A 13,388-nucleotide genomic window follows, 5' to 3' on the forward strand; every position below is an offset into this window, starting at 1 on the left:
AGATAAGACCCTTATTCCTCGTCTGGGATCGTTTGAAGCCCTTTGAAGCTGCACTGAAACTAATTTTGACCTTCAACCATTTGGGCTCCATTGAAGTCCTCTATAAGGAGAATATTCCTGGAATGTTTTCATCAAAAACCTTAATTTCTTTTCTACTGAAGAAAGAAGGTCATGAACATCTTGGATGACATGGGGGTGAGTAAATTATCAGTAGAATTTTATTTGAAAGTGGACTAATCCTTTAACCTTCTATTGAGTTATGCTTGATGACTCTCCTTTTTGATTTGCTTAGTACACTCTCTCCAGAACTTTTTTACGTCAGTTTGTTCTAATGAATTAGCATATGTTCTTCCACTTGCTTAGCAAGAACAAGATTTGTTGTGGTCTTTTTGTTCTCAAGTGAGTTTTCAAAACCAAAGACTTCTATCTCAGTTCAGCATGTAGACGTGTTGCAGCCCTGGAATGACTGCAGTGGTATTTCACAGAAATGATCATATCTCTAACGTATTCATGGAATTAATACTGATACTGAGCCCAGAGGGTTGAGAATGATGTCATGCTCATCAAAAAATATTGTGCTTAATAAACTTAGAGATGTTTAAGCCAAAAGAGGCTTTAGGGGAAGAAAAGAAAGAAAGAATGAGCAAGGGAGAGAGGGGAAGAACAGAGGCCTGGAAAAGATCAGTGAGTGGAACAGGAAAGATCGGACAAAGAAATGGCCGTGTAAACACAGTCATGCTCGTAATTTAGCTTGATGGTTAACTGTGCCCTCAGTGTCACATCGGAGCCTGCAGCATCGGAGTCCTACTAATATATATTTCTACACTGGATTAAAGGGTAAACATTATAAATGAAACTTACTTTACAACAACAGATAAGGTATAAATAAATAATATGTAGTTGCCAGTACACGTCAAGCTTTTCTTGCACTTTTGCTGCCTGTCAACGTGTATACAGGTAGCCTACTTTGCATACACAAGCATGTTCTTTTTTTTGTAATTCAGTGTTTATTATTTTTGAGAAAACATACAGAACTTTATGCAGTATTATAAAGAAAACGTATTTGACCTCTATTACCCCTATACCCTCCCCCCTTCCCACACCCATCCCGTTGCACTCAGGACTTGGATGGATAAACATAATACAAGATAACAGCAGAAGCAGTAGCTGCAAATTAAGTATCTAACATGTCTTTGACTGTAGATATCCAATTCTTCCAACTAGACAAAGATAGAGTTTTAGCGTGATTTGTCTGTGCAGATGACAGTTCCAGATATAGTATCTCCAGTAAAGAGTGCAGCCAATGCTTAAAGGAAATATATGCATCAAAGTGTCCAGGCAACCAGGACCAGAAAAATTACAATATGGGTGGGGCCCATGGCATGTCGTGTACGTGTAGTTAAACATGCCCTGTGAATAACTTTAAAATGAATGAATTGGTGGTTAGGGTTTGTGGATGCATGGAAAGTATTTTCCCACACTGTATCCCATTCAATGATTCTGTTAGAAATGTTCAGGTCCGATAACCAAGCTCTGGCTTTAGGGACCTCATCAGTGTTAAGATGTAAAAAGCAAAAAGCAAAATATGAGACAATTCCTGTGCTTGGTACATTGCAAATACAGTTATAACTGGATCTAAACCATGTTCTAACACAGATTCAAACAATACCTTGACAGGTGCCAATTTGTTTTGGCTAGTTTTTATTTGAGGAATTTTGTTTATAATAGGCTGTTGAGTTTTCACTTATTGGCACAGCAATGCCTACTGATTCAGTTGATTTTAATAAATATGTCTATATTGGTTAATGCTGATAAAGTGAACACTTAAGTTTAATATGCAATGATCTTAATGTGAGATAAACATCACATATATAAGTACATTGCATATATTTTTCAGTGGCATTCAAGATTTGACTATTTATTCATAGATTAAGTCTATTTCAGATGGATCAATCAAACAGACATTGACTGTCCTCTGGGGGTTTGTTACACAAGTTGTCTGTTACAAAATGTCAATTTAAATGTTAATGAAATTAGTCATAGTGCACATCCCTAACAAATACACAGCATGTGCAAATACACTCGCAATGTCCACCATCTTGTATTCATTCATGAATAATAAAAATAAGGAAATAATACTACAGTTGTAACTAATGCACACAAATTAAAACTACCTTAACTCTGTTCTATTTTTTAGTTATGCATAAATAAGAGTTAATATAATTGTACTTTAACCTGGGCATTCCGTGTATTCAAAAATGGGTTGTTATCAGTCTGGACACTACGCTGCTTCGTGCTTCCTAATTCTACTCCCTCACTATTTCTCTCTTTCTTCCCTTTTTTTTTATTTTTTCCCCCCTCTATTTGTTTGTATTGATTAGCATTGGATTTTCCTCTCCTGTCAATCATAGTGCTATTAATTCCTTTGTGTGAAATTGTTTGTTCTTGGGATTTAGCTACTTATAATATATTGTTGAAATTTCAAAACCATTGTTTAAAGCTGAGAATTGTTTAAAAGACCACCAGTTGAGTGACATTTTGAGACTGTGTGAACCTGAAGAATTCATGTCCCTCATCTTCATTAGTTCAGAATGGACTTGACCTGAACCTCCATCAGTTTCATTTTTACTGTCATACCCCACATCCCATTGCATACTTTGTTACATAACCCCTTCACCCTTAATACTTTGGTGCTCTTTTAACCTGCACTCACAATTTAGCCTAATAAATGTCTCAGTTTCTTTATTTCCTTTTTTTTTTTTTTTTTTTTTTTTTTTTCCCAGTAAGAGGAAACTGAAACTCAATTATTTAAGTAATAGATGACTAGTAATAGTAATAGATGGGCCTCTTGCGTTCATAAGGGAGATCTTGGCCATTTCCAGTATTTCTCCCAGCATGCCTTAAAAGGACTTGTTTGAGAGCACTGGGGAATGTCTGTGCTGAAGACTGAGATTGTGCTGGTATTTATTCAGACCTTTTATTATTAATCTTCCTGGAGTTTCATTTCCATTGCCAACCGGTGACTCTTATCTGTTTTGTGCAGGTACTAATGATGTACATTTATCTGCAGGGACTGAATTTTAGCATGAGATTGCTGGTATTGCGCATAATTTTACACATTCCTGCAGGTTTCACACATGTAAAGCAGGATAATCCCGCAAGAATTTATGCACTATAGTAGGGCAATATATTGAAATTGTTTACATCCGAATGCTGGCTCAGTATTGGCCAAAGCTGATCACATGAGCAGCACGATGCATGCGTGATCCTGACGCAGGAGTCGGCCAATAATGAGTCGGCATTCTGATGTAGAACCTGGAAGCGCTGGACGTAAACAATGAGAATGACACAGAAGAGAAGATATTGTTGAATAAAGTCGTTATTTTTGTTTTGTTTTTGCACACAAGTATTCTCATCGCTTCATAAAAATTAAGGTTGAACCACTGCAGTCAAGTCGACTGTTTGAACAATGTATTTAGTTCATTTCTGGACCTTTAAAGTGGTGATTATATTGCATGGACAAGTCATATACCTCTTGAATTTCATCAAAAATATCTTTATTTGTGTTAGATAAATGAAAGTCTTATGGTTTTGTTTTGTTTTTTGTTTGTTTTTTAGAAGATAAAGATTGACATGTAAAGAGCCTGTGATGTATTGATCTGCATTTTTTTTTATTCAAGAGAGTGGTCCAGTGTCCACATCAGCAAACTACATTACGCTATAGTGTGTCTACGGAGGTGACAGCCAATGAGTATTCTCTCTGATGTTTAGTGAAACACAGCAACTAATATAATTTCAACATGGTGAAATGCATTAAGGGAGTAACTCGCTCTATACATAATTAAAACACTTTTTTATAGAAAAAAACATTTTGAGTACTCGTGTGTGTACACCATTCAGATGATTCTTAACAAGAACCCATTTTATTACTTATTGTGTATACACACATTTCATTAGACCTTTACATAAACAGAAGTTATTGACAACCAGGCTAATTTCTCTTCATCGGGTTTCATGAGTCAGCCTTTGAGTAAGATAGGGTCATTGTTTTCCCTTATATCTCCAAATCATACATGCAGTGGGCTAGTTTGGTTTAGATCTGCAAGAGGCATACTGCGCTAAAGCACACATGTGGGTCCAATCAGGACGTCATTGTGAATGACATCACTTTCCAAAATGAAGTTTCTGTTTTATATTCAGTATGTGATTCAGTGGGGATTTCTGGGTGAACATGTAAATTAAAACCAGACTGCTCACAAAATCTTAATCAACAAAAGTACTAGACCCTTTCTAGGTGGGTTTTAAAATCAGAAAAGGCATGATTTCAGTTCAGTTTAAATCAGTTCATTATTCGCATCACAACGTCTTCACTGATTGAACTAGGTCTGATGCCATGTACAGTGGCATGAAAAAGTATGTGAATAATTTTAATAAAATAAGTGAGATCATACAAAATGCATGTTCCTGAGTAAGATATTTTACATAAAAGATGTTTGCATTTAGTTCACAAGACAAAACAATAGCTGAATTTATTAAAATGTCTTAAAATTTATTAAATTCTCAATACTGTGTGTGGTTACCTGATGATCCACAACTGTTTTTATGTTTTGTGATGGTTGTTCATGAGTCTCTTGTTTGTCCCGAGCAGTTAAACTGAGCTCTGTTCTTCAGAAAAATCCTCCAGGTCCTGCAGATTCTTCAGTTTTCAAGGATTTTTTTTGCATATTTGAACCCTTTCCAGCAGTGGCTGTATGATTTTGAGATTCATCTTTTCAGACTGAGGACAATTGAGGGGCATCATACTCAACTATTAAAAAAAGGTTCAAACATTCACTGATGCTCCAGAAGGAAACACAATGCATTAAGAGTCGAGGGGTGAAAACTTTTGAATTCAAATATCAAGGTAAATTGTACTTAATTTTTCTTCCGGGAAACATGCAAGTATCTTCTGTTGGTTCCGAAGGGCAGTACTAAATGAAAAACAATGATATTTAAACAAACAAACAAAAAAAAAACTTTGATGAATGTTTGAACCTTTTTTTAATAGTTGTGTTTGAGTCCCTCAGTTGTCCTCAGTATGAAAACACGGATCTCAAAATCATTCAGTCACTGCTGGAAAGGGTTCAAATATGCAAAAATGCTTGAAAACTGAAGAATCTGCAGGAGCTGGAGGATTTTTCTGAAGAACAGAGCTCAGTTTAACTGCTCAGGACAAACAAGAGACTCATGAACAACCATCACAAAACAAAAAAAACAGTCGTGGATCATCAGGTAACCACACACAGTATTGAGAATCAGTGGTTCACATACTTATGAATGGAGTTATTTTAATAAATTCAGCTATTGTTTTGTCTCGTGAACTAAATGTAAACATCTTTCATGTAAAATATTTTACTCAGGACAGTACTAAACAAAAAATAACATGCATTTTGTATGATCTCACTTATTTTATTAAAATGATTCACATTTTCACAGAATCTGCAAGTGGTTCACATACTTCTTCATGCCACTGTAAGTGCTGTCCATTAACTGAAATGGCTGAATTACTGAAATTTTCTTTCCAAGCACTAAAGGCACAAAGGTATTTTAGAAAGACTGCCCATGCCATTACTGTAAATTGCTCAAGATAATAAGCATTTGCATAATGACAAGTTTCAACATTTTTTTTTTTTTTTTTTCTTTCTAAGTGCTTATTACTCATTGGTTCACAGTGCATATGAATGGTTGCAGTGATTAAGACTCAGACTGGGTGTGTGTCTTTACTCCAAAGGCAGTTCTGCTGCTGAAGTGCTTGTCTTTATTTATTGGGAAAGAAAAACTGACACTGTGTTTTGGAATCCTTGTACGAAATGCCTTTGGGGAATGTGTAGCAGAAGAATACCTCACTGTTGTGTCATCGACTGTATCATTGACTCTACCCTGTTCTTACAGTATTGCATGTGCCCAGATGTGTGTTTTCCTGTGATAAGCAATAGGAGGGGCATCCCCCCCCCCCCCCCCTAGTTTCCTGGGCTCAGTGAGAAAAACTAGATGAACCAAGATAAACCAAACATCATTGAAATGTTTTATATTGATCTGTCATAATAGCTAATATTTCTTTAATGTATTTTCTGCAACGTTAGTGCAACACAACTAATGTTTCATGCATAATTAATCAGGAAACAAACAATTAAAACTCGATAAACCCACACGACATGAGTAACTCGGTCGATGCTGTGTTCAACCTTACAAGACAGTTCAAACGGTACACAAATTACAAAGGAGTGAGAGGTGTGTCTCTTGTACATTTATGTGTAATCAGACACTGAGTAACACTGTTCTGTTACACAACATAGGCTGAGATCGTGTCTTTTATGTTTGTGTGTGTCTATGTGTTTGTCCTGCTCGGCTGTCTGTAAACCTGCTTGTCAGAGAGGAGAAAGACATTCCTATTTTAGAAAACTTTAAGTACATGAAGAAATCCTTGGCAAAACGCTTAAACGCTGAAGATGTTAGGCTAAGACATTTCACCAGAACCTTTCAGAAACACTGGTGATGACTTGTGAACTGGTCCATTTTGGTTGTTGTCTTGTTTCCTGGGGGGAAATCTAAATGAAGTGAATTTGACTTCCGTAAAATTATCTGAAAGTGGGGTAATAAAAATAATCTTAATGCAAATGGAAAACAAGATTATTCTGAGTCTGTAGTTTTTACACTGTGCAAATTTACACTAAACTCAGTTTCCTGTCAGAAAAAAGTTTTCCTCCACCAGCATCACATAGTGACCAGCGTCCGACCTTTAACAATTTAATATTTTTTTATAAATGTAATTAACAAAAAAAAAAACTTTTATGATTTGCCTTAAAATAATAATTAATGTTTTACTACACTGAATGTATTATTATTATATTGAGAAGTATTTTTTTTTTTTTTTTTACAATAGAAAAATATTTGTGAAGACCTTTACATTTCTGTTTGTATTTGCAGATAGCCTAGTTATTCTCAAATTAAATGGTGAAATGCTCGTGAAGTAAACTCTTAGAGCAGCTCTGCAGATGAAGTACATGTAAAGTGTCACCATACAGTAACACAGAAGACACTGAAAATACCATGAACATCACGCATGCTCACGTATGTGTAGTAGACAAAGATGTGCAGAACACACCCGATCGTCTAGATGTAGGTAAATATCAAAAATTGCTCAGGTTTATTATAAATATTATATATATATATATATATTTTTTTTTTTTTCTCTCAGTAAAGCCACAAACAAACAAACAAACAAACAAACAAAAAAGACAGTGGTTTTGAAAGTCATCTTCTTAATGTTCCAAACTTTTTCTTTATTCCATTAAAGATGTTATGCAGGATGTTTCTCTTTTCCATACAGTAAAAGTAAATGCTAACCATGGGCAGTAAAGCCCATAAAAGTAGTCACAACTCCATTGTGTGCATATTTAAATTTAGCACCTCATGATCATTGATAGGATTAGACACATGAGAACCAAAGAAATTTTGAATCCTTGGCATCCAACCTTATGTGACACACATTAATGTGCTATATTTGGTCCTTTTATGGAGATTTCTTTTTTCTTTTTTTTTTTTGGTAACATTCATCTTAACTCTTCTTTTTTGGTGAATTATTTTTTTGAAAGGGTGTATTTGGATTTAAAGTCATGGTGCAGGCGTGCAGCAAAATCCTTTTAGTTGAATTTATCAGCAAAGTGTGTCTTCACTTCACTATAACGTCACTTTAAATGCAGGCCTCTATGTTTGAAACTAAAATATGTGTCTATGTCAGTGCCTCTGTTTTGACAATAAGGCACCAAACCCATATTTAACCTCTCCATAATAGACCGGTTGACACGACAGAGTTGTCAGTTTCCTGGAACAAGTGGCTTTTTGCATTTTAACATTTTATGGTCAACATAATATATTTGTTATCAAATCTATGGCTTATGCTTGGTGCAGAAAATTGTAACGGTCACTGAGTCTCTGTCATAAATTTGACAAAATATTTTCCTTTGGTCAGCACCAGGGTTTGGCTGTACTCAGAGTTTGACCTTACACTCACTGTTTCCAGGGTGTGTTGTTTTTGGTTTGTATTTTCAAAATGCTTCACTGTTGAAGGAATTCCCTCGGATTGGCCATGGAATTTTTGGGGGTTTGTCATTGGACCGAACCTCCATGTGTGTGTGCTCGCACGCCCCTCTTGGTATTCCCATAACACTGACTATGTCCTTTCTGATTGCACATCCTAAGACTCCTTAAGTCACATCAATGCTTCAAGCATTCCCCATGAGTGAGCAGCAGATCTCGATGTCATGAGTCAGGTCTCTGACCGACCTGTCTGTGCCTGCACATTACTGCTGAGTCAGCGTTATTTTTTAGAGTCCAGAGTATAAGGGTAGACCATATCTCCAGTTTCTGAACTTGTTTTTTTCTGCTGACATTGCCTAGATAACTGCTGTAAGTAAATAGTAGATTTGAAGATTTCTCAGATAGCCTTTAAATTGAGTTGCTCATGCCACTTACATTGTTACATTTATATCGGTATAATTTTCCTTGATAAAAACAATATCAAGGTTCGATAAACTTTCGATAATGTTTATGCGGCAAAAGCTTAACATTTTTAATCTACAAATCGCCATCGTTTGCCATGGATTTACTGTAGTAACACTAACTGCACCAAGATATTGTGGCAGAAATGTGGGATATTCATATTGAATTTTATTAGTAATGTAGATATGTATTAAATGTATTAAAGAAGTAATGGAATATAATTAAAATATGTTTGTGATTAAGCTATAGCATACCATGGTATGCTTTACCATGGTATTGAGGTGCGCTATGTGTGGTTTTAACTGTGGTTGTCATGATTTAATGTATGCTAATACGGATGACCAACGGTTAATTTTAATAAACTCAAACTTCAATTTTACCATATAAAAGGTTGTTACAATTTCTATATGTTACTGTTTTTGGTATTGAGCATATATTTATATCTGCATCCTAACTCAAGCTGCCACTACTACTGTCAACTCAAGCTACTGCCAAACGTTCATTTCTAAGAGACAAAACATGTAATATTATTAATATTGCAGCCTGCACTGCTGTGCAATCTGTGCTGAAGATACGCATCATCAAAGTCAGGCAACATAAACCTGTTTTATGCTTGAAACAATATCACCTGTTTGAACATGCAGTTTTGAATGTTTATGAAGATTCAAGTTTTTTAATGTTTATATGTCTGTGTGGTGTTTTTTAATGTGCTTTAAGACAAACCATATGCAACCGGTGTTTCTGTGTGTCACAAACTACCTTGTAACCAATCATGTCAACGTGTGATCATCAACGAGCGGATCTCCGAGCGAGTGAGTGGAGGCAGGGCTAATTTTAATATTCATAGAACCGTGTATACTCAATGAGGCAAGGGTGTAGTTACATTCAAGCAATTTTAAAGCATGAAGATTTAAAATGTCATTTTGGTGATTAAAGATGAGTTTTAATGTATAAAATTATTGACTACAGGGGGACTATAAGATTTTTATGTTAAGGAAAAATTACTGTAAAAGTGTGGGCCTAAATAATTCAAAAATGTTTTGAGTGTTTAAATCTACCTCAGATTTGTGAAATATTCACCTGTTTGGTCTGGGCTGGTGTTCATGAAAATTCTTATTGCAAAGAGTTGCTCCTAGTGACAATTCTAAGAAAATTCTTAGAAATGTGGGCGTTTCCTCTTAGAATTTAAGAAAAGATCCTAGTAAAGAAAGAAGTAAATCAAAAAGCATCTAAACCCTTTTAAAATGTAATTTAAAATGTCATTTTGGTGATTAAAACGCTGACAATTACAGCACTTTCAGAACCGCTTATTGTGTCTCTGTTCTTTTCCTGTCAAATACCTTGTGCTACATTAAGTACTACATTTTTAATCTCATTTTTGCAAGAAGTCTCTTAAGCTCCCCTTAGGCTATATGCCTTTATTCGATGAAAAATTATTTTCTATCTGAATATATTTAAAAATTTAATTTTTTTCTTGTGATTTATATATAAAATTTCACTTTTGACCTTTTTTGTCATTTAAACTTTATATTACTCATGATTTACCTGGAGTTCTGTTGATCCACTATCTGATCTACTTACATTCTTCATGGAACTAGTTTTGAATTTCACTTTTTCAAGTTGTAACATGTGGCAACTTCCGCAGCCACGTCTTCATATGTTTACAGAGTAATGCTTACCTTACACACGTATGGAAGAAAGGAAAGAAAGCAGTTTCCTGGTGATTCTATTTTGAGTCTGGCTGAAAGAACAGAAGGTCAACAAACAATACATTGATTTAGTCCAGTGCCCACTGGCTGACATTTGCCCTTCCTAATACCCACTAGAATAAGGTGATCAATCTCCCCTGCACACAGTGGCGTTGTGAAGTTAGAGGCATTAACAGGCAGGGCAGGGCAAGTCAAAATCCTTAGTGTTGAGCCTAGCTATAGATTGCTAATGATTGGCCAACCCTTAAAATTATATAATCCTTAATCAGAGCATTTTTTCATCATACAGTAGTTCCCTTTACTATATCATAATATAAAAATACCATGATATGTCAACATCAGTTGACATCTCACTGACACACTCTGAATGTCACACAGTGTACAGACATCTGCTCACAGTCAAAAATTTAGAGACTGGGACTCCTGGAACTTTAATTGAATTCTCCTGCCCTGCCCTAAAGCACAGTGTTTATCATTCACATTTATCTCTTGACATTCTCAGTCCTCTATGTCCAGGGGCATGTAGTCAGCAAGTCCACTCTGCCTGACTCACATGATTGAGCTTTGTTGTATAGTAATCCACATTCACTCCAACCCGCACAGATGAGTTGACAAGGCGTTTTTAGTTTGGACTGGGCAAGAGGGTGGAGTAAGCAGCTTAATGGGTAGCTGTGAGGCCGTAGATGAAATATGGGTCATTCATGAATGATTGAATGGAATCAATTGGAATGACTTTACAAGTGGATTACAAGGATAAAAGACTGCAAATCTGAGACAAATATGGCAAGCAAATTTAGAAACCACCATAGTAAGCAGGATAAGATGTGTGATAGGTCTACACTGCCAGCTCATTTCACACAGACGGGCCCAGCTGTCAATGTTGACGACACTACATTGCTGGATACCGCTCATAGTGTTCGTCCTAAAATACCCCTACTGCTCTGTCCCACGGACCCCAGTGAGAGTTCACTTATATCAGGATCATCCTTAGGGAATCCACAGAATGAAATTTGCTCAATCTGATTTACAAATCCTCTCCCAGCCTCATGTTCCAGGCAAATTCCCACCTCTTTTTTTTCATTGGGTTTTCCACATGGTTTCCTTAGGGAAGGGGAATTCTTGGGATCTATTAGCAACACCTGCTAATTCAGGATGCTCTTGGCAACATAAGTCCAGCAGGATGTTTGCAGAGCATAACTTCCATTATGACCAGCCCATATCTGTAAATGGGTGGTATTGTTAAGCTATTCTTTGGGAATACTTCACCTGAACAGAGGGCAATGTTATCCAAATATTCCCAGTGCAGTACAATGAAGCAACTGTATGTGCCTTAAATGTTTAAGGTCATGTCATGGATTGGTTTACATACTTTACCATTCAAAAGTTTGGGGTCTGTATGAGAGATTTTTTTGTGTTTTTGAAAGATGTCTTTTATGCAGATTCTGCAAAGCGTCACGAGAGATGGCGTTAAATTACCTCATGTCTCAAACCACATGACATTACAGGAAAATGTAAACAACTTGCAGAGCTCTTACTTGTACCACCTGACTGCTGCAGATTAATCCCACATATGGGATTTTTATTTAGATTTATGGGATTTAGAACATTCAGTGACATCACATAACTGTCAGATTCAAACTGTGCTTTCGTGCTTTGGCTAGTGCAGAGACGGACACGCTCAGCACTTGTCATTTATCACAACCATGCAGTGTTTTCAACCACATAATGTTCATTTTAGGTTTCGGACATTTAAATACACAAGCACTAGTAATATAATACATTTTTGAGTTTTTAAAATACACACTGATGTCTATGGAAGCAGCAATAACAATCAGTTAAATTATAATTTGCCGATGTGTTTTATTTATATCAGATACACATAGTGTAACTATAAAATTTACTCTATTCTTCTCCCAGTTCCCGGCTACTTGCATGTATTTCGGGAGAAACTGACGAATTCACGTGCTGTAAATCCGACTAACAGGACTCTCTGAACTGCAATGCAAACATGGTGGCGCCCATCTCATGATATAGATCAAGATCGTTTATAAAGGTTTTTAAATGACAAAACACACTCAATTACACCTATTTGAGAATCGAATATCAGATAGTTGATGACATGGCAAGCAAGTTTGTGAATAAAAAAATGAAAAAATGAATTAAAAGCGATACATCAGTCATACAGTGTTATTGTAGCTGCGATATGTGACGCGACAAGCATGATGCATCGCCATGGAAACAATAAGGGGAAACTTCCTAAAATAACAGTTGGCTTAAAAAAAAACTCAGTCGGTTAGAACATTTTAAACTTACGCATGAAAGGGTTAATTTCGCTGTTAAAAAATTGAAATAGAAATGCAAAATCCAAATCTGAGGACATGAACAGCCATTTTGTAATTACGGTTCTGGCGTGGCATGAATGCAGCATAAGCTCGATGTTTTGGTTCAGGAGGAACTGTAAAAAGTGGCTGCTGTTTGTGGTGCACAGTGGCTGTCTGTCTACAACTCTGCATAGCCTTACAGAACGTGTGATGACGTGTGAGCAGGGTGTGCAGAGGTATGGAAATACATATGTTGACATGCAGGTAGAACATCATGTCATTGCATTTGGACATTTTTTGGTCCTGAGACTTCCACAGAAGATGTGTATGTACATGTGTACATACACATCCGTGTTTTAAAGACCACTTGTATTATTGATTGCTACCAGGAAGTGACTCTTCAGTATAACAACGTTTTTAAAAAAAAACGAATTGCCTACCCTACATTTAATGTCAATTTGGATTTATTTTAATGTGTCCTTCCTGAATACAATTAATTCATTTCAAAGAAATATTACTGACCCCATTTTTTTTTTTTTTTTTTTTTTTTTGAATTGTAGTGTAGGTTAATGTGTGGCACACCTTCCTGAATGAAAATGATGGAAACACTCATTGCTTTATCCAAAAATAAAGCAATTCCTAATTTCCCTTCAGATTTAAAAACCTCTGTCTTCACTCTCTGCCTTGCAGAGCTTTCATTGGCCCAGCAGAAGTTTGCTCAGTGCCTGGGTGAGTTCAAATTTGAGTACATCGGCGATGCCAAAACTGACGATGAGAAGTGCATTGGTGAGTTTTTTTCTTTTCTTTTCTTTTGTTT

General features: G+C 36.1%; 1 protein-coding gene across 2 annotated transcripts in view; it reads left to right on the forward strand.

The window, feature by feature from the left end:
• Positions 1-13,388, forward strand: part of arhgap10 (Rho GTPase activating protein 10) — a 75,575-nt gene that overhangs the window by 14,631 nt on the left and 47,556 nt on the right. For both annotated transcript variants that reach the window (XM_067404884.1, XM_067404885.1), the window contains exon 2: positions 13,262-13,357. In XM_067404884.1, coding sequence (XP_067260985.1) covers positions 13,262-13,357 — 96 coding nt within the window. The remainder of the gene's footprint in view (positions 1-13,261; positions 13,358-13,388) is intronic.

This window comes from Chanodichthys erythropterus, chromosome 12 (genome assembly GCF_024489055.1).
Source record: "Chanodichthys erythropterus isolate Z2021 chromosome 12, ASM2448905v1, whole genome shotgun sequence".
NCBI classification, from domain to species: Eukaryota; Metazoa; Chordata; class Actinopteri; order Cypriniformes; family Xenocyprididae; genus Chanodichthys; species Chanodichthys erythropterus.